At 37.3% G+C, this 22,669-nt stretch overlaps 1 protein-coding gene across 3 annotated transcripts in view; it reads left to right on the forward strand.

Annotated features, from left to right (window-relative positions):
* Serpinb7 (serpin family B member 7) overlaps positions 1-22,669 on the forward strand; it is a 64,011-nt gene that overhangs the window by 20,792 nt on the left and 20,550 nt on the right. For 2 of the 3 annotated variants that reach the window (XM_085688403.2, XM_085688402.2), the window contains exon 2: positions 18,779-18,964. In XM_085688403.2, the coding sequence (XP_085544529.1) occupies positions 18,797-18,964 (168 nt within the window). In that variant the 5' untranslated portion in view covers positions 18,779-18,796. Of the gene's footprint in view, positions 1-14,191; positions 14,244-18,778; positions 18,965-22,669 lie in introns of those variants that run through there. The other variant, XM_048443733.3, reaches the window with a different exon arrangement.

A 22,669-nucleotide genomic window follows, 5' to 3' on the forward strand; every position in this document is an offset into this window, starting at 1 on the left:
TTTGTGTAGAGGTTCAGGTAGGTTCAGTGAACAAGTTACTACTGGCCTTTCACCGGGTGACTTAAAGTTATCAGGATAGATGTCTCTGATTCTTTTGTTCTTTCTGTTGGAATTGTCCTCAGAAGACAAGGAGGTTTCTCTATACCCCCCCATATGGATGCATGCCATCACCATCTCCAAAAATTAACAAATAAAATGTAAAATGGACATACAACAAAGGTGCCACGAGATTATTTTTCAAAAGTTTCTTGTCAGCCTGGTCCAGGAGCCTCTGTTTTAACAACTCTTGGTCACTTGATACGTGTCTCTTCATCTCTGCACAGGAGATGGGAAATAGATTTTAATTAAAGAATGATAGTTCCTTTGCAAATTAATTTTATTTTGAATAAAGATAGACAATGACTATTGAGCAGATTATCAGAAAACTTGGCATGTTTGATGCCTGCTTTCTTTGACATGGCCTAAGTTCCCTAAGAAAGAACTATGTGTTATACCTCTAGAAATGAAAATAGTCAATAAATTGTGGAGTCAGTGAACCTTCCTGGTAATCATAGGGTAACATTTTCTCAGCACTCCAGATGGGCATGCTCCATCAAGTGTCCATTTTCCCCAGAAGTCTAAACTTCCCATGCTGCAGTGACTTCTATCATTTTTATACCACATTTGTAGGTTCTTTTGAAACCATCACCTTTCTCCTTCACTTTTCCTAACATCTCCATGTATTACTTTTCATATTGACCTTCTTCTTTTGTCTGCGATGGTCTGTCCATGTCATTAGCTCTCCTTCTTTGTGGCAGCCACTCTGCAAAACTTTGGTCCTCAGAGCTCAGAGGCACTGATTCTGCTGGAGCAAACGATAGCTTTCTTCTGTCTTACTTTCTTTTCTTGTTGTGGTGATAAAACTTACTTCTGAAAACAATTTAAAAGTGAGATAGCTCATTGTGGCTCACAGGTCCTGCTTTAGTTCATCATGGTGAGGAAGTCAAGGTGCAGGAGATTGAAACAGCTGCTTGTCACATCTGCAGTCGGGAAGCAGAGAAAGCTGAGTGCATAACAATTGATTGTTCAGTCCTGAATGGTCATCAGGCCCAAAAATAGACACATAAGTAACATTATACAGACTGAGCAGGTTATATCTAGAAATATGTATGTTTATACATATACATGCAGTAACAATAAGTGAAAGAAAAAGCCATGCATTTGAAGAAAAGCAGGGAGGGGTATATGGAAAGGTTTGGAGTGAGAAATTTAAAAAGAAAGAGAAAGAGAAATCATCTCCCACAAGCATGCCTAGAAGTCTGGCTTTCCAATAATTCTGGATTCTCTTGACAACACTAAACACCACAATGCTAGGTTGTTGCTTTCATGGGTATTGTGTTTTCAAAAAATCCTTGTACATATACTAGCCATGCACATTTTATTTATTTATCTGTTTATCTATCTATCTATCTATCTATCTATCTATCTATCTATCTATCTATCTATCTATCTATCTATTTGGTTTTTCGAGACAGGGTTTCTCTGTAGCTTTGGAACCTGTTCTGGAACTAGCTCTTGTAGACTATACTGGCCTCAAACTCACAGAGATATGCCTTCCTATACCTCCTGAGTGCTGGGATTAATGGTGTACACCACCACTGCCTGGCTGCTATGCAAAATCTTGCATCTGACTTTGATATTTGGATTTATAGTAAGAATCATTTTAATAATGTCCTTTCATTTTAGTATAAAACTATTTCTGATTTAAGTCAAGGAAATACCACAGTTAGTGTCAGTTTCTCTTTAACCTTATTGGACAATTGTAAGAAACCCAGCGCTCATGTGTAGCAGGGAGGATATAGACACAGTTACGCATGCATGTGCTTGATATGGTGCACTACATACGAAGAATGACTTAGCACCAGTATTTCTCACTTCAGGATGCTCCTTTAAACAACTGAGTAGAAGGATGCATTGCATTTTCTTATAATCCCTTTTTACTTCTCTGAAAGGCAGTGCATAAGCGACTATTACTGTCTTATTTTCACTACTATGTTCTGAAAATATCTTACTTTTAGTTCAAAATTTCTTACTTTGTTCTTTAAAGCCCCATACACCACAATTACGTGGACATACCATAATTTATTTGACTGTTTCCTATATAATGAGGTTGTTTATTGTACTTTGGATTTTTAAAATATTTAATTTTATTTTATGTGTATGGATGTCTTGTCTGCATGTATGTCAATGCGCCATGTGTGTGCTCAGACCTAGTACACACAAAGCCCAGAAGAGGGCATTGGATTTCCAGGGACTGGAGTTACAGACACTTAGGAGCATCCATGTGTGTGCTAGGAATCACACTCAGGTCACCTGAAAGAGCAGAAAGTCCTCTCCTAACTTCTTATTTGTGGCACATAAGCAATACTAAGGTGAATAATTTCATATATCAACATTTTTATATTGTCAGAAGTATATCTTGACAGTCCCAGAGTTTTAATTGGTGGGTCCAGATAATTATATTTGCAGTTATTTAAAATATATATTGCCAAAGTATATGGTTTTCATTCTCTTAACAATGTCTTTAACAGAAGGAATCTTTTAAATTTTAATGAAGTTTAATAGATCAATTATATGTTTCTGTTTCTGTTTATATGTTTGGTGCATGCTTTAAAATCTTCTACTGGTCTAAAATCATGAAAAATTTCTGCTATGTAGTATTCCAAACTTTTTATGACTTATGTTTTATGTTTCAGATATAGATTTATGGTCTCTAGTTACCCAATTTGTGCAAACTATAAGGGAGGTCATATTTAATTGTTTCATGACTATTTATTGAACAAACAAACTTTCTATACAAAGTTGCCTTTGCACATATTTCAGAACAGATCAGACTTGAATTTTCTTCTAGTCTTGCATGATTTTTATTGATTTATGTGTCTTCCTCAATCAGTAACCCTTGAATTTGAATACTAATTCTCTAAATCTATTATTAAAATCATTTTAGTCATTTTGGTTGCCTTCATATTTTATTTAAATTTTAGAATTGTTTTATTCTATAAAAATCTGTTTAGGTTTTTCTCAGCACTTATTAAAATTCAGAGAAATGTAGAGGGACTTTGCTTATTTTTAATGTCTGAGAGATTTGTTTGTATGGATGCATTTGCACCATGTGTGTGCCTGACTGCGGAGGCCAGAGACATTAGAACCTTTGCAATCAGAGTAAGACAGCTGTGATCTGCCATGTTGAGTGCTGGTAACAGAACTCAGGACCTCTATAATAACAGTAACTTTTCTCTCCAGCCGTTTAAAACGTATTAATTCTTTGATAATCTAATATATTCATAAAATGTAATTTGATCATATCTTAGTATTCTGTTGATGCAATGAGAAACTATGATTAAAGCAACACATTAAAGGAAGCATTCAATTCAGAGCTTCCTTATAGTTTCAGGGGGAAGTTAATCCACGATCATCATGGTAGGGAGAGTGGTGCCAGGCAGGTAGAGGCAGAGGTGGAGATGGAGGCAGCAATTTATGTTTTATATTTTCTCTTTCAGGGAGAGAGAGATAGAGATATAGAGAGAGGTAAAGAGAGAGAAAGAGAGAGAGAGAGGAAAGGAGGGAGGGAGAGAGAGAGGGAAGGAGGGAGAGAGAGAGAGAGAGAGAGAGAGAGAGAGAGAGAGATCTCAAAGCACACTCTCAGTGACACACTCTCTCTAGCAAGCCTGTGCTTTGCAATCCTTTCCAAATAGTTCAACTAACTGAAGACCATGTATTCAAATGTATGAGTTTGTAGGGAATATTCTCATTCAAATCACCAGAGATCATATCTGCCTATGCCCCCTAACCACTCCCAGATCTACTTCTTACTCCCAGATTACTTCCTGCCTTTTACCTTTTCCCAACTTTCTGTTTTCTGCTTTTGTTTGTTTAATAACCCCTTATTCAGATTTGTGCTCCTGTGTACTCATAGCTGTGGGGCATTCAATGGAGCATGGTAGACCTACCAGAGGTTGTATCCTTAAAATACACTGACTTTCCCTTCTCTAGAAGCCATATGTGGCTCAGACTCTCTTCAGTCTCTGTGCTGAAATGCTGAGGAACTTGAACTTGTGCAGGCCACCACAGTTGCTGTGAATTCATGAGATGGCAGTTCTCTAATGCACATAGCACACCCTTCTCCTCTGGTCTTCCATGACCTAAGGCTTCTGTCAGCTTTCTGCCCTTCTTCTATTTCTTCTATGGTTCCTGACTCTCAGTGGAGGAAGTTTGCCTCGTATAGTTGAGCATTTCACAGAGACTTGTTCTGTATTTTTACCAGTGAGTTTCTGAATTAACCACCATCCCTCATCTCACTTAATTTCTTCCTATTTTTCTTTTCTTCTCTCTTATATTTTGCAAACTTTCATATTTCCTTCACCAGCTTTGAAACATAGGGATTTTATAGACATTGAATTGTACTGAGTGGCTCTATTTCAACTTGGCACAAACTAGAATCATTTGAGAAGAGAGTTGTGAAAATATCCATGCCAGGTTTGCCTATAGGCAAGCATGTGAGGAATTTTCTTGATTGATAATTCATGTGGAAGGGTCCAGGTCATGGTGGGTAGTGCCGCCCTTGGAATGGTGGTCTTGGGTGCTTTAAGAAAGAGGGCTGAGCAAGCTGTGAGGAATAATCCAGTAAAGTAAAATTATTCCGTGACCTCTGCTTCAGTGCCTGCTACAGGATTCCCGCCATGCTTGAGTTCCTGCCCTGACTTCTCTCAGGGATAGACAATAGTCTGTGATGTGAAATAAATTCTTTCAATCCCAAATTTTTTTTGGTTGGTTCTTTATCACAGCAATAGAAAATTTACCTGAGAGAGAACTGGGGATCTGGAATAAGCTTTTGCTGCAAAAGACTTGACCATGTGTTTTTGGGTAGGATTGTGGTGGCATTTGATCTTTGGGTTGGAAAATCTACTCAGCGACCATTGTTTTGTGGGATTTGGGGAGATATGATTGTTGAGAGCAATGTAGATGATGGAAGACTGGCCTGTGAAGTTCCAGATGAATGTCTGAGAGGTACTAAAAGATTTTATCAGGGAATTTGATATTTTAAATTATAATCTGTGGATCTGGTCAGCTAGGACTAAAGAATCAGCTATGCTAAAGACTGGCATCACTGAAGAGAAGTCGTCCAGGGAGGGTTTCTTTGGAGTCAGCACACAGAGGCTGCGTTCCAGGGGTGTCCAAGGCTGTACTCCAACTTGGAAGCTGAATTTGTTAATGTGTAAGAATTTACAAGATGGTACTGGTTTTGAAGGCAAGTAGTAGAAGCCCCAAGATTAAAGTGTTGTTGGGGAGAAGTGGAGGAGTGGCACCAGTTGGCAATGTTAGATACTGAGAGTGCAGGGGAAGCTAATGGTGAAAGTGTAGCTCAGTTTCAGTGAAGACTCCAGTATGAGAAAACTGCCAAGGACAGCAACAGCCATAGAGTTGAACAGGCCTGAGCCTAGAAGACAAGCTATGTGGTGCAAAGGGCAGAGCCAGAGACCCTTTGAGCCCAGAGTGGTCCCAGATGTGGAACACAAAATGAGTTCTACTGTTGAACTCTGGATTGAATTTATTTGATTGTAGCTATGCCCTCATTCTTCCTTCTTACAGTAGGAAAGTATTTAACTTATTTATTTATTTAACATAATCTCAGAGTTAATAGACTTTGCAATTTTAGAGAGACTTTAGATATTTTAGACAAAATTTGAACTTTAAAAGAGGTTTTTTTTAAAGAGGCTAAACTTTTTAAGCATTTGAAAATTTAAAGACTGTGAGACTTTAGAAGTTTGGATGATTTATATTGTGATATTAATATTGATTGCCATCTTAGGGACAAAAGAAAAAGGTAAGGTTCTAGTTGAACAGTGATTTGTTTGAGTGTCAAGTTGACAAGTGGTCAATTGTGTTGGCCAGTTTTCTGTCAAATTAACACAAGTTTGAACCATTTGGAAAGAGACAACCTCAACTGAGGACATGCTGGCAGCAGACCAACCTATGGGGAAGAGTGGTGTCAGTTCCTTGATTGACGTTTGGTATGGGAGGGTCCAGCTCACTCTCGGTGGTGTCTCTTGGGCTGGTAGTCTTGAAAGCAGACTGAGCAAGCTGTGAGGACAAAGCCAGGAAGTGATACTCCTCTATGGCCTGTACTTCAGTTCCTGCCTCCAGGTTCCTGTTGTGACTTCCCTCACTGATGGATGGTGATCTGTGAGGTGAAATAAACTCTTTGTCCAATAAATTGTTTTTGGTCATGGTGTTTATTTATCATAGTGATAGAAGTCATAATTCAGACAGGAATAATACATTCTTCTGGTATTTTTCATTTTCCCTCATTGTCCAGTGGTACCAATATTAGGTCTCTCATTGTTGTCTTACAAGTCCTTGAAACACTGGTTATTTGAAAAAAATAAAGAGGAATTTTTTTCTCATTTGCTTAATTCATAAAGTATCTGTTGATTTTTCTTTAAGTTTATTAACTTTTCTTCCTGTTCTTCCTATTATACTATTCTTCAGTGACATTTTATTTATTTTGTTTGTGGTATTTGTGTGTATGTGGGGTGGGGAATGGCCTCTTATTGCTCCTCATATTAATTTTTTTTTGAGACAGAGTCTCTCGTTTAACCAGAGACCACTGATCCAGACGAGACGGGAAGGATGCAGATCTTTCAGGAGAATCTCCTGTACCTACCTCCCCGTCACGAAGCCTTTCACATGGGCGTTAAGTCTCTGACTGTTTAAGCCATCTCACAAGTCCTCAATTTGGTTTTAAGTTTTGTTGCTTTTGATTGTAAATATTCAATTTGGTTGTTTTCACTTATTATAGGAATATTTTAAATTGGTTTTGAAATATTGTTTTTCAGTTATTACTGGTTCATTCAATGAACATAATTTTATTGTACTTTCTTAATAATTTGTGCACATTTAATCAAATTATTTCACTAATCATTAGTTCTCTTAGACAAACTCCAGGGTAAGGGGAGCATCACTGTCTAAATGATTTTTGCAGCAGTTAATTTTTTTGTGATTATAAATATAATTATATATGTAAATGTAAAGCATTCCTTTCTTCATCTCTGATGTATTTGCCATCTTTCTCAAACTTTTTACTCAGACAAGAATGATTTTAAAGTCACACTTCAAATGGCAGACTCTGAATAGAAACTATGGTTGTCACTGAAACTTGGAATGAAACTCTTACTAAATATGAAAAATAGAAGTAAATAGATAAACTAAATTAAGTATATTGGTTGTATTTATCTTAGTCACTTGGACTGATGATTTCTCAAGATAGATAATGATCGTGATACCTTCATAAAATAATATATTCATTTGGGAAGTTGAAATTCTAAACTGGAAAGTAAACTTTTCCTTTTTAAGAAACTGGAGTTGAATTTTATTTAGAAAGCTCTCACCATTAATCTGTTCATAAATGTTAGCAGAGCTAAATCCAAAGAGAGAGGATGGTTAATTAATGGCAATAATAATGACTCAGTTGTTTTGGCATTTGCATTTGTTGCTCATTACTATTCATTATGATTGTCACTATGGCAACATGATGAAATGACATGATACAAATAAATGAAAATCAATATAGCCTTCAGTATCTGGGTTTCCAAGAGAAGGAGATTAGCAGTCTTGACAATTGCATTCATTTAAATGTCTGAGAAGGATACTTTGTCATGTGATTTATTGCTGAGTGAAAGCTAAAGACTATTTGTTTCCTAAGTAGAGGATAATCAGAAGAGTATGGAGGAAGTAGAGCAAGAAGACAAGGTAAATATTTACACAAGTGATTAGTCAAATTCATTTGTGTTTGGCCCTCCAAACACTCACAAAAATGTACTAAGGAATAAAAACAGACAAAACATGCAATCACTTAAAATGAATGCATCCCAGTACAATGTGTAATTAAGTCCTGGAACTTGCTCCTTCAAGATTTTATTCAAATAAATAGCTCAGATCAATGGAAAGGATATAGTAAACACACACACACACACACACACACACACACACACACACACACACACAGCTTCAGCTTTCAGGCAATGTGTTGGCATATTTTATGATGTGCAGAGTATTTCCCTTAGTTTGAAAGAATTATTTTAATTAAGCAATTTCCTTTTCATTATTGTGCTTTTTGTGTTACTCTTCCTTTGCCAGAGAGATTTTACACTCTCAGTCTAGCTACAGTTCTGTTTCTTCTGAAACACATGGAACTGAACTCAGGGCCTCATTTGTGCTAGCAAGCATTCTGCTCCCACCACCCTGTTCCTCGGCATAACTATATAGCTACAACTGTACAACTGTGTTTTATGTCTTAGGGTTTTTCTCAAATGTGTTAGTAGCTTTCATGTAATCTGTTTTCATTGAATATATTTAATTTGCAGCTTCCTTTATAGTCATTTCCAAAATCTTATAGTCTGTCAAGTTTTTTAGCTTCTCTTTTGTTAGCCTACAGAGTTTGTCAGCTTATTTATTTTTCTGAGACAGGGTTTCTCTGTAGCTTTGGAGCCTTTCCTGGAACTCACTTTGTAGACCAGGCTGGCTACAAATTTACAGAGATCCATCTGTCTCTGTTTTCTGAGTGCTGGGATTTAAGGTGCACACATCTTAAGCAGTTGCAGGAATTTGCAGGAAGGAAGAAAATGGACTGATGTCTATGGTCCTGAAGCAAACTCTAATTTGGGAAACAGTGAAGAGACTTGTTTCTTCTCCTTATTGTGCTGTTTTTAATTAGAATTTTATGGTTCACCATTTTAATGCAGGCTTGTTAACACTAAACTATAATACATAACTCCATACTCATAGTGCCTAACCCAACATTTTTTTGTTTTGTTTTATTCTTTGGATTCAACTACTGCTACAGGGGAAAAAAGCATGCAATCCTACAATTTATCTCCTAGGAATAATTATTTTCCAACCATAATTCGTTAATCCTTAGTTAATCCTCATTAATGCCATCTTTCAAATATGAAATGTTCCAAAGTCTCTTGACAACATGCTCAACATGCTTTTCTCCTTTTTAAAATTGATTTTTATTGAGCTCTACATTTTTCTCTGCTCCCCTCCCTGCCCATCTCCTCCCCTCTTCAACCCCAAGGTCCTCATGCTCTAAAATTACTCAGGAGATCTTGTCTTTTTCCACTTCCCATGTAGACTAGATGTCTTAGTGTCCTCATTGTTGTCTAAGTTCTCAGGGATACAGAAAGACAATTATCACATGTTCTCACTTAAAGGTGGTTTTTAAACATAAAGCAAAGAAAACCAGCTTTTCTCCTTTTGATTCTGTGTTCTTTCTATGGTTTAACTACTCCATATAAATGTAAAAGATTTCAAAATTAGCATCTTTTTCCCACCAAGCATTTCTTTTCCCTACAAACTTAAATTTTCAAGTACATATACTATATGTTCTTAGTTGTTTAAAAAGTCGTTCCCTAACACTGGAGAAGAGAATTACTTTGGGTTCAGATAGATCATTGTTTTATTTCTGAGTCTCTTTGTTTAAACAAGTAAGAACTTGACACATTTCTGTGAGGTATTTATAAAGAACTCATATGTAGTATTTCATTGGTAGAAAGCATGAGACGGGGTGTGACAGAAGGTGCAGGGACAGCCCTGCTCAGTGGGCACCGGAGAGGGTGCCTGAAAGTGGCATTCTTCTGAGAGATAATGGTGCTTTCCAGGACGAAGTGCAGATGAAGGACCAAGCAGTGTGATGAAAAACATGGGAGTCCCCTCAAGGTGGTTTCAGCTGGCAGGGAAGCTTCCTTAAGGGGAGGGGTATCATCCACATCATAGTGAGCCTCTGGTAAGCCAGTGGAAGCAGCCCACTGTAAAGCTTAAGTCGTTGTCACTTGTGTGGCCTCAGAGGTACTTAGAGAGTGGCAAGATCGAAGGAAATTTGGGTTCTAATTGTCTGGCAGGTGAGAAAGACTGACAGGACACTTCAGTTCTGTCCCCACGCCGGGATTTCCTCCTTGGACTTCTGTCGTTCGGGGATTGGTTGGTAGTGAACAAACTGTTGCAGGCACTGGAGTGGGTGTGGCTTCTGAGTAGAGTGGAGAAGAAAACAATACGCAACCTTTAATTAAGGTTGACTTGGTAATCCCGGAAGGATTTTCCAGTTGCTATGTCATTTGAGTCCCTTGCCTTTATTTAACCTTCTAGTCATGTGTAACTTTATCTCTACAATGGAGATAGAGGATAGAGACTTCAGTGGATTTTGAATCACTGTAGTCAGTTATCACCATAATTAGAAGAAAAAACTGGAAATCCATTCATAAGCTTTAATTTTTTCATCACAAATTATAGGCTCAATGTCTTTTGTTGATGGCTAGAATCCACTTATGAGTGAGTACATACCATATTCATCTTTGTGGGTCTGGGTTATCTCACTCAGTAAAGTGTTTTCTATTTCCATCCATTTGCATACAAAATTCAAGATGTCATTGTTTTTTACCACTGAGTAGAACTCTAATGTGTATATGTGCCACACCTTCTTTATTCATTCTAGGACAACATCTTCTTTGTGTGGCATATTCTGCAGGCCGAAGTGTGAGCAGTTGATTGGACATCTTTGGTACATCTGATCATTTTTCAGGGTACAAGTTTCCCTGGTTTAACTCCAGCCTGTGGGGTGACAGGGCAAATCTGGGCGGTGTGGTGTGACTTTCCACTGCCAGTCAGTAGGGTGGAGGACAGGCTGGCAGAATGACAAGAATGAGCTAACTCGCCCAGTTTCAGGCTACCTGACACTTTCTCAGTTCAGGGACGAATCTGGAGAGGTCGAGTACAGTGATTAACTCCATAGATACTTCTCTGGAAAATTACTAGCCCCTCGGAAGAAGAAGGAGTAAGCACGGACAACAAATGGTACAAAAGGAAGCCAAAGTTAGGGCCACAGAAGAGCATTGAGTATAATGAATAATAAAAATTGAGTCTTAAATTCTGCTTTAGATAATTATTTCAGGCCAATTTTACCAAGGGAGGAAAAATTGGGCCATAAGAGATCAATGCCAAAGTATAATAAAATTGAATACTAAACTTTGAATCAGCTGTTTTTAGTTTTGAGATAGTCTTGTAGAGGGAAACGTTAAGATGGGCTCATGAACACTGTTTCTTGATTTATATGCAAGATTATCTTTAAACTATTATACTATAAAGAGTAGAGGTGGGAAATTGCCTTCTTAAATCTTTCTCACATCCAAACTGAACAAGCCACATAATAATCATCTTAGTCAGATACTATTTTGAAACCTTATGGAAACCTAAATGCTTGTAAACTTCTGTGAGACAGTGCTGTGCTCTGAGTCATAGAGGATCCACCCCAGAAGTGACATGTAAGCATCAGTGAGCAACTGGACGGGAGACAGCACCTAAGGAAAGTCATAAGACCTAATTTTAATTTTTTTTAAACAAGTTTGATTAGAAATGACTACTTTGATTCCTTCAATAGTGGTGAATGAGGTTCTCACTTTAGCCTCCTGCTTCATTGCCAAATGCATGGTATAGACATTTAGTGCTGGAAAGCCCAGAGCAGGGTGCAGAAGTTTTGCTTGTAATTGTGGTTATCATAACTGCTTCCATGTGTATGGATGCTGTTGTAAATATTTTGCTGTTTTTCATATTCAAATATGCCTCTCTTATCCACTACTGTGGGTGACTGCTGAGTTCACTACTGAATCTCAAGCCAGTGGTACATGACAGAGGCCATGTGCACAGTTCTAAAGTATCTCTAGTTGTTTCCTTAGAAGAATCCCTTTCTGCTTGTGCAGTTTGTATGACTGGCAGTTCTGCTTTGATTTGGAATTGCAGAAGGAGTTCAGTGAGCCTCTGCAATAGGCTGTAGCTGTTAACCCTCTCAGCTACATTGTGCACACTTCTCAGGACCTGGTCATCCTTAACTCAGAATTCCAGTCTACCCCTATCAAAACTTTATAGCAGAATTAGAGTTCTAATCAGCTATATACATTGAGCCATGGACCTACCTTTGATTTAATTCCTTCTTTGCTTGGAGAGATTTTAAAAAAAATTGATTCATAACTTAGAAACACAAAGTTGCTTTTGATGTATTCACATAACTTCACAGAAAGAACATTTTCAGAATTCCCAACACTTCTATCCAAATTCTGTATTCAAGGAAACATCTCTCCTTCTCATGGGGACTAAGGAAACTCTGAATGGTGGGTTCATCCACAAGAACATCCTCATACACATACCCTTCTTGGATTGGTCTTTGGTAGGCTATCACACTGCATGCATATTTTTGAGGTGATTATTTAGTTTCTAAATCTAAGTTCTGTGTCCTGATGAAGAGATTTTATACATTAAATGATAGCATATTTGAGGGAAATAGAATATCTTCTGGTGAGAATTGAATCTGTTCTGTGTGGAGCATGGTTTGGAGATGCCCTAGAGAAGCAGAGGTCTTGTGAGGAGACTTGTACCTGAAGGAAGTGGATGAGTCTTTATAAATGTGCACCTTGGACCCAGGAAGTTCAGGATACTGATACTAGGAATCTAAGGAACACTGAGCTAGAATGGAGGGTCTTTACTTCAACAGCGTCTTCCATACACCTCAGGGATCACTTCTCCCTGCCATTTGTGCTGAACGTTCAGTCTCATCTGTCTAAACTTCCCAGTCCTCCTGTGATTAAAATTCTATGTAGAAACTGTTGTATTATTTTCCCAATAGGGGCAAAATTACCCAGCAGAGGGATAATAGTTGCAAAACTCTAAGGTTTGTGCAGTAAGTTACTATATAAAAATGGATGAAGTGACCAAGACTTTCACTGCAATAATATATGGCACATAAAAAAGGGTAAAGTTGTTGGCAGAGTGAAGATAAAGAAGGTGGAATTGAAATTATCAGGGCCTTATTCTATAAGTAAGTATATATACATGTATATATATATATATATATATATCACCAAATTAATTTGAATTATTATTTGTTAGATTAAATTTGATCCACCAAAAAATTAAGTAACTTGTTCAAGGTCACAATGGTGGAGTTGCCTAGCTAAAACAATAACACTAGAGCCAGTAATTTATTCTTTATTTTGTTTTCAGATTACATTTGGTCTAAATAATGAGGAGCCCAGATGCAAGACCACCAAGCTTGTCACATAAAACAGCCGTTCATACTTGCCCCCACTTTCCCCACTTTTCCTCACACCTACAGCAAATAACAGCCCTCAGCTGCTTTGAACTGTGAATTGTTCTTCAGATGTCTACCCAGCATGCTAACATCACTCATTTTTGCCTTTTGCTAATGACTTTCTCTAGACATCACTTCACGTGAAAGCATGGTATATGTTTTCAGTATACTATTCTTCACAACACTCTAAAATCTCACTGTCTTCCCTCCAGAGAAATATATTACACTTTCTATTTGTATTCAGTATTTATCACAAGTGAGAGAAGTTTATCCAGAGGAGCTCCAGACATTGTCTTATGGTCTGTGTTTCAGAGCAGAGTCCTTGCCTTGTGATGGCAATGGTGATCACATTATCTTTCCTATGTGTTTGATTTTTGTTTTCCCTTCGCTTTATTTCTCTTCTGAGGAACACAGCGGTCTCTCTCCATTTGTCCAATGGTTTGAGAGGACATTCGTTTTAGAAAATCTTAAATGATCAAGTTTATTCAATGTTAGTATTAATTCATACAATAAAAATGAAGACAATGCTGGAATTGCAGGACTAACGTATGAGGTCAACTCAGAATCACTAACTAAAATATAAGCTTGCTTCTCGAGAAAGAGTCAGCTCATTGTCTTTCTCAAACGCAGTATTCCTTAGTTCCCAAGTTGCTAAAAAATGAGTCTTTGGGGAGGCACTCTACTGCATTTCTTGTTGTCTGCTAAAACTAAAGGGGTGTGGCAGAGAAGACAGCAATATCACAGATCAGCCACTGAATTTCATAAGTAAAATGCTATATATACATGTTTGAAAAATACTATTATAATAATTTCAGATTCAGTCAGTTTCATGAAAAATATCTATTCTGACAACTTTGAATTGAAATCATAGTTAATTACAAATTTTCTTCACTTTGCTTTATGAAAGATCTGAGCACAATTTCACTCAGTGGAATTATTTTTAAAGTATTGTGGTCATCACAGTAGGAAAAAGGGAGTGTCTGAGTCAGAGGCTTTATATTTCAGAGTAATGCAGGGAACTCTCCAGACGCACCCAACCAGCTGCAACTTCCTCTATGAAGACAGTCAGGTAAATGCTCTCAGTGTCCAGAGAGAGAGAAAGAGAGAGAGAGAGAGAGAGAGAGAGAGAGAGAGAGAGAGAGAGAGAGAATGAATGAATCTTGCTACTTCTCTGTATTTGAGACATCACATGCATCAATGTTTCAAAATGCTCTCCAGTTCTCTCTGGTTCATGACTTCTCCAGACTGGTTTTGACTTGCTATTATCATAGAAAATGGTGCATGGTGCTTGTAACAGTGTGGAAGATCAGTTATCAGTCAAAGTTTTGTGTTCAGTCTTTAAATAGATAAATTGAGAATTACATACACATCTAATTTTGATTTCCAGTGTTTCTATTTACATCACTATATGTTGGAATTTGCCAATTCTTTAAAATAGAATTAATAGAATTAATAATTACAAGCTTAGAAGTTCATCAAAGTTTAAACTTTTAAAACCATGGAAATATTTGAGAATATTTGTAGTGAGCAGCAATTTTTGCAATACAATATTTAGAGTACTGGTAAGAAATAAAATAAAATTTGTTTAGTAGTTATTCTGTCCTCATATATAATTTAATTTTAATAATAATAAGCAATTAATTTTTCTTTCATAATTTAAAACTACTCTAAGATTACATATGATTTTGCCATGCAGTTAAACCATGTATCTTAACGATCAGATACAATTTTAGGACTATGAAACAGAATCATTCTAATTCCATGTTTTATTGAGGTTATTTAATGTCTGGGTTTGTTTATGCTTCATTTTAAAACTATTTTCTTGATAGTTTAATTAGATTATTAAAACAAAGCTTTGGTGATATTTGTATTTTTTGGATTTTGGCTTCTGTTTTCTCACAAACACATTGTCGCCAGAGGAGAGAAGGCACACTGCCAGTGTGAAACTTTCTATAGGCAACCAAATAACCTTCAGGGGGCTGAAATTTTTGTCTGAAATTTGGAATTGAAGATATTACGTAAGAAGTTTCTATTTTGCATTGACTTTAAATTATGAACTTTTAAATTATTTTGTAATTTTATACTAAGCAGACATGTCTATTCAAGAAACACAAGAATGCGGTGTTTGGGGATTAAATGAAAAATTCCTCTCTCTAGTCAAATTCTTTTATGATTGAAAAGAAATTTTTTTTTGTCATTATACCATCTCAACAACAGTGTACTGACTGCAGGGACTCCTTCTGTAGCTTAGTGTACGGGTGACACGGTAGGAACCCATACTTTCTGTAGCCTGAATCCAAGTTAATTTCCTTGACAGTTGCTTAGTTATATACCTAGGAGCCAAACATTTGCTACTCACTGGTATTTTTTTTAAACAGTATTTTTTGTTGGCATTTTACATATTTATTTTTAAGTTGCTGAAAAATTATTATAGGAGAAAGGAAAGCTCTTCTGATGCTGATTTTTACGCATTTCTCAGCATTTGGAACTTTGGAACATAAAGTCACAGAGTCAGTCTTAAGATGTCTGTCAATGGAATGCAGTCTTCACCTTCAATGAAGAGGAGTCTTGCTTTCATTTCCTGAACATAGAGTCCACTTTACACAAAGAAAGTTAAAAAAAATAGTTATGTAAAGTAGAATTTTTCTGAATTTATCTTCAACATGTGTGAGCCTGTTTGTATAAGAGCAATTGAAGGTACTTAGTGCTATCCATCATTTGAAAAGTTAGGGCTTCAGGATTTAATATTGTCTAGGAATGTCTTGACTCATCTTTTTCCGTAATAACTTTTTATCAGTATGATTTCTATGCCATGAAGTCTACTTTATCTGATGAAATTAGTAATGTAACTTTTTTTCAATGAGCAGATTCCTGTGCTTCTCTTCTTTCCTTTTTGATAAAACAACAATTTTGTGAGTTGTTATCATGTTGACTAAAAGTTTTATTGTTTGGATTGTAAAGAAGAATAATGTTGAAAAGTCAGAAATGATTCTTTTTTTAACCCATACTGTAAATCAGTAAGACATACTTTGTAAAGAATGGGAGGAACTGGTATTTTACTTGTGATATAATTTTACCTGATAGCTTCCATGGGCCTAAAAATCTTTTTAGTTTCTTTTTAATTATTCTAGCCTGCACCGTGTCCAGAGTTTTTGAACAAACTCATGGACACAATCGCCCGTGTAATCGGAAGGACTGCTGTGCTTTTGCTGTCACGGGCTTTCTCAGAGCGCTGCCTTGCGTTTGCACCGAGGCTCTGCCGCCAGATCTTTCCAAAGAGAGAGGTTCTAAACCCTCCATCCTTGGGGAAGTAATGACATTCTTATGCATCTAACTTAGTGAAAGACATCGCTGCATGTCTCATTTTTATAGTTCATGCTTTTATTTATTTGGTTCATAATTTTTCAAGCTATAGTTGTGATACTCTTTCCCAAGACCAAAATGCAATTAAGTCCCTAAACGGTTCTGGGACCATAGACAATGTCAGGGTCACCCGGTGATCTGTCACTACTAAACCCAAACAGAGCCCGAGTTTGTATTTCTCTTCTTTTCTTTTGCTAGAATGTTTTATTTGTGGTCCCAATTGTAGTCACCAGTGCTCCTTTCCCTGTATTAGTTGGATAAAATATGAAATACATTTAGTAATTTTCCGGGTAATTTTTATTTGGTTTTGATTTTGACATTGTTGGATAACCTAGGGCTTTGTGTGTTCTAGGCCACTGAACTTCACTCTTAGCCCTAAATTACACGTTCCTTCTCCTTCACTAAATTACATTTTGCTATATCTTTTTTGCTGATTTTTTAATTTGTTTGTTTTGAGACAGGTACTCACTGTATATCCCTGGATGGTCTGGAGTTCACTGTATAGACCAGGTTGGCCTTGAATTCATAGAGATCTGCCTGTGTCTACCTCTGGAGTACTGTGGTTAAAGGCATGAGCCACTACATCTAGCCTCCTAAATAATTTATGTAAAAAAGTAGATATTTTTTCTTGGAATAAGGTGTGTGTGTGTGTGTGTAATATGATTGATTTTTTCTTATTCTATGTTCCTGGAACATAACTTGCAAAATTGGCATTTTAGAATATTACTTTATGCTACCTGTGTCTTCTTCCTGGAGATGGTCTTTAGCTCCCATACTTTGCTATGTCTTGTTTCTGGAGACAGTCTCTATCTCCCATACTTTTGCTTCTCCCACTTGGTGACCAACATGAAGTTCTTCCCCAGTTCTAGAGTACCAGGTGGCAACATGCATGCTTTTCTACTGCACACTACTGCTAGCGTTCTAGGATCATTTCATGGAATAAACTAGAAGTTAGTTTAGAAGAGTGAAAAATTTGCTCCAATTCATGCCACTGTTAACAATAGGGTTGACACAGTGCTGGGCTCCTGAATGGCTGCCATGGTACCAGATGAAGTAGCACTCAAGGAGAGTAGTATGGAGCATCCATCCAAATTCATTTAGCCTAAGCCAGGTCTCCTGTGACATAGGAATTACTAAGCTGTGGAGAAAGTCTTCAAAGAATCCCTGAGTGCGTCCCTGGGGATTTCTAGGGTGGCATCACTATTCTGTATCTCATGAGCAATGCTATTGGAATTATAGGATAGTTTTACTCCATGATCCTATATTTGCTATTGTAGCATAACTGAATTTTCTAGCAAAATCTAGACCTCTGGTTTGAAAGGTCTTAAAAATGGTAATGATACTTGTAACAATAACTATACAATAACTTTTTATTATATATTTTTAAAGCAATAACTATTTTTCTATTAAAAAGTCAGACAGCCTTAGCCTAGGTATAGTAGGGAGGGTGATAGACTTTCCCCAAAGCAATGTGCCTTGCCCTCTCAGAGAAGTGGGTGACCGTGGCGGGGGTATGTGGAGGGGATGGGAGGAAGGGAGGAAGTGGGAACTTGGATTGGTATGTATAATGAAAAAGATAGTTTTGTTTTCTTTTTTTTAAAAAAATAAATAAATAAAAAATAAAAAATAAGACAATGATCTTTCAAAAGGCAAATATATTTATAAGACCAAAGATGAACTGTGTTTAAAATTAAGATGGTTCAAAAAATCCTGGTGAGTAATGATCCTGTGGATATGAACAGAGGCCATCCGGGCCAGTGTGAGGGAATGAATGACCTGATAAACAAGAGGATGGCTTAGGAAACAAAGGCTGTGTTGAGCAGACTGTGAGTATTTCTTGCATTCAGTCATATTTTTGTTCTACTTCTCTTTAAAAACCTGAGGCTATCTGAAATTAGTAAGTGCATGAATGTGCATCTTAAAAACAGGTCAGCAAGTACCACTGAGGATAGAGCATCCATCAAGGAAAAATCATGATTATACTCACACTGCGAACAGGAGAGTTTGGTTTTTCTGCTATGTCAGGGTGAGGAAAAGAAGCATATTCCTGATTGTTGCCAAGCAAGTTTTACAGTATTAGAACCAAGGATGCAGGACCAAAGGAATCATCTCTTTCTGTCCCCAGCTATTTGGTAGTTGCTCACAAGGGTGAAGAAATGAAGCTTTGAATTAATAATAATAAACAAACTTACAAACAAACAATTGTGTTCTGAGATAATTTAACTCTCCATTGACCTCTAGGCAACACTGGGTTTCACAATGGCCTCCCTTGCTGCAGCAAATGCAGAATTTGGCTTCGACTTATTCAGAGAAATGGACAACTGTCAAGGAAACGGAAATGTATTCTTCTCTTCTCTGAGCCTCTTCGCTGCCCTAACCCTAATCCGTCTGGGTGCTCGAGGTGACTGTGCACATCAGATTGACAAGGTCAGTGTTGGATTTCCCAATCATTCATAGGAGCAAACTGTTTTCTTCAAGAGAATATTTCATGCTAAGCCCTAGACTTGACTTCTAGGTCTTGGTTTTTAGTTAGGAAAAAGCAGAAATAAATCTCAGATGCTTTTCTGAGCACATCGCTTCTAAATGTCCTTTCCTTTGATAGTAGCAGCCGCATCAATGAGACAGCTTGGTGGAGTAAATTATTAGGTGTGGGTCAGCTCTCTGGGTTTTAGAAATTCTCTCAGCACACACTAATGCTTGAACACCACTGGATGAGTAGGTTTCGGTATGATAGAACTTGGCAGAGCATCCCACTTTAGTTTTGTTTTGTTTGTGGTGTTGGATATGGAACCTTTATACTTGCTAGACAAGTGTTCAACCACTGTCTGATGTCCTAGTTTAGACACTGATTACCTGGACACAAATGACAGTCATATACACCAGATAATAGGAGGCTACCTAAACAGTATTTACAACCACCACCTTCTTTACCACCTTCAACAAGTACTTATTAACATACCCTTGTACAGCTCCGAACTGTGACGGTTAATGCTTCCTTCCCATCTCCTGGGAAGTCATCACAGAAGTTCAGCCGTCCCACAGCAGCTGCCTTGCAGGTCCAGCTGTTTCCACAGGTTTAGAAGCCAGCCATTTCTAATGGCATTTGTACTTATTGTTTAAATTCAGTGCTGTTGAGGGTTTTTGTGTATGTCATTTACACTGCAGTGATTCCTCTCTTTCTCTACCTAACTCAGTGAGTCTGATGCTAGTGGGCAGCTGAGTGAGGTACTGGCAGTTCATTAGGAGACAGAGGAATTTACAGCCGAGTCCACAGGGGGCCACACATGGTGCCAGCAGTGACAACTACCTGCTGATGACATCCTCACCTGCTGATGACATCATCAGCTGTAACCTCTGGAACACCCAACGGTTATTATTCTCTTGATGCTCAAAAATTGTAGTTTGGTTTTGTTCACTTTCATTATTTTATTTTAATTTATTTTTGAAATATTTGTGTTGTGTGTGTTCTTGTATGTATAATGCTGGCACACATGAGCCATGGCATACATGAGGTGATGAGAAGATAGCTTGAGGTACTGGTCTTTACTTTCTACTTCTTTGAGATATCTCTTGCTTATTTTCACCGTATAATGCCAGGTCAGCAGGGGCAAGCTTCCTCAGATTGTCCTGTCTTCACTTCCCAACTGGGAAGTGCTGGAACTATAGACTAGGAAGTTTTTGCACCCCAGTTGTATGTGGGTTCTGGGGATTCACATTTAAGTTCTCATGTTTGAGAAACAAGTACTTTACCCAGGGAGCCATTTCCCTAGCCTGGCATTGCTGTCTCTTTACAGTAGAAATGTCTTTAGTCAAACTTGTAGGTTTAATCAATCCTTTCTCCAAACTCTAGAACTTCTTTGCTTTTTGACATGCTGTGGTGAGGGACAATTCTGTATTCTGTCAATTATGTTTTAAATAAATGCTGATTGGCCAGTAGCCAGGCAGGAGTATAGGTGGGACAACCAGACCAGAAGTAGAGGCAGGGTAATGAGAACAGGAGTATTCTGGGAAGAAGGAAGCTCTTTCTGTAGTCTTGTCCAGACACCAAAGAAGCAGGGTGTGATCTGCCCCGCTGAAAAGGTATTGAGCTATGTGGCTAACATAGATAAGAATAATGGGTTAATATAAGTTATAAGAGTTAATAAAAAGCCTGAGCTAATGGGCCAATCAGTTTATCATTAATATAGACCTCTGTGTAATTTCTTTGGGGCTTACTGGGGTGTGGAAACTAGGCAGGACAGAAACCCCAACAAGCAGGCCCTCATGTTACAGTGCTGTATTGAGGCTGGCATTTCTGGCTCATGTGAGGGCTCTACTACTCAGAGTTTGGGCTTTTGCAGCCCAACATCAACATTTGATTGATGTCAAGAATCAGCACACTTGAGGTTTTGCTGTTTTAATGCTCTGAAGGTGGCTGCCATTTTCTGAGAAGGACAGAAAGTAGAACTGTTTAGAAAGTTGTATTTATGCCTCATGTTGTTCACTTAGCTCTGACTTTCCTATTCATCCCAGCACAGAAGGATGAACGTTTCTCATCCCCTTTCCTTGATGCTGATTGCTTCTCTCACATTTGATCTACCTTACTGGAAAGTCATGGGTTTGTCCAATTCTGAATGAGAAAGGGAATTTGATGTTGTTCATTGTCAGGGCTCAGTGCTAGGGAGAAAACAATACCAGAGTTAATATGTAAAGCTGAAGCTGTCCCCTTGATGTCTGTAGACATCCAACTTGCAAACTTGAAATAATTGTTGATCTGTATATCAAACTTGATTTGTTGATTTTTCTCTATCTTCAATGTATCTCAAATTACCATACCAGGTTAAGAACAGTTTTCAACTGTCTGTAGCCTATTAAAATTAAAGTTGATAGAGTCTTTGTAAGGCTTCATATTTATTTCTGAGTTGTTTTGTTTTTACCTTGTCAATGGGTTAATTAAGAGTCCAATGATGATATCCTTCAAAGAGATACTAACACTGCCCATTTTCTTTAAATTTCCATATACAACTTTCATATTCAACTTCAGAATAGCTGCACAGTCTGAGAAAAGAGGAAGATAGTTGTTGTTTCTTATGGGAAGCACAATCAAGAGTCCAGGAGTCATGAGCTGAGCTATAGGACTGATCCACACCGACTAGCAGTTATCTAACCTTTCATATTAGCTATTGGAGAAACAAGAAAGATGTTTCACAGCAGCTTCTGGGCTGTCTCTCCACAGCACCGTAACCAGTCACCATATGAGCAGGACATTTCCCCACTTCTGTGGGGAGGGAAGGTTTCACATTTTAGATGTCTAGATCAAAAGCTATAAAGACTTGGGCACAGAAACTGTTGTTGGAAAGGGCTGTGAGAGCCACACTGGAAAAGAACAGAAGTCTAATCCTGATTAAGTTCACACAGTCATAAACTATTGCTCAAATTTTGATTGACTTTCAGATCTAATGTTTCTTAGATATTCATTGATTGTCTTTCACTTTTACATAGTAATGCCTAGATAATTAATGCTATATCTGCTTTCTAGGAGATTAAAATACATTTTAAAATATTGTTTTATTTTCAATATTTATGTAAGTTGAATAATTCATCATTAATCTATTTCTCTAGAATATATAAAATAGATTAAAAGTTCTATCATTTTATATTCATTAAATTTACTTTAATTTTCAGTTCATGATACTTATCCCAATGTACAGTCTGTAATTTACCCAAGACAACACTACATGCAACTCTAACTGTTCAGTGAGCTAACACACACACCCACAAATAAGCAAATCTCACTTTCATATTTCATCTAATCAGAATTGCTCTTTGTAAAATAATAATAATAATCATAGTAATAGTAATAATAACCATTCAACTTTAAAATAAAAATTTAACTGAGAAACAATAGTTTTATATATATAAGTATATCCATGAAGCCCAATGTGTTGTATTGATCTTTGCATATATTATAGAATGATTAAATAAGACTAACACATTTCTTACTTCAATGACATGTGTTGTTATTGTTTACTAAATCCTTTCTTCTTAGCAAGTGTGGACAAGCATTGTCTGATAGATTTCTATGGTATGAGCTCTTGAGTGTCAAACTCTCACCATAGCAGTTTATCAAGCTTACAGATTTAAGAAAAGAAA

Source organism: Myodes glareolus, chromosome 5, assembly GCF_982192425.1.
Source record: "Myodes glareolus chromosome 5, mMyoGla1.1, whole genome shotgun sequence".
NCBI lineage: Eukaryota > Metazoa > Chordata > Mammalia > Rodentia > Cricetidae > Myodes > Myodes glareolus.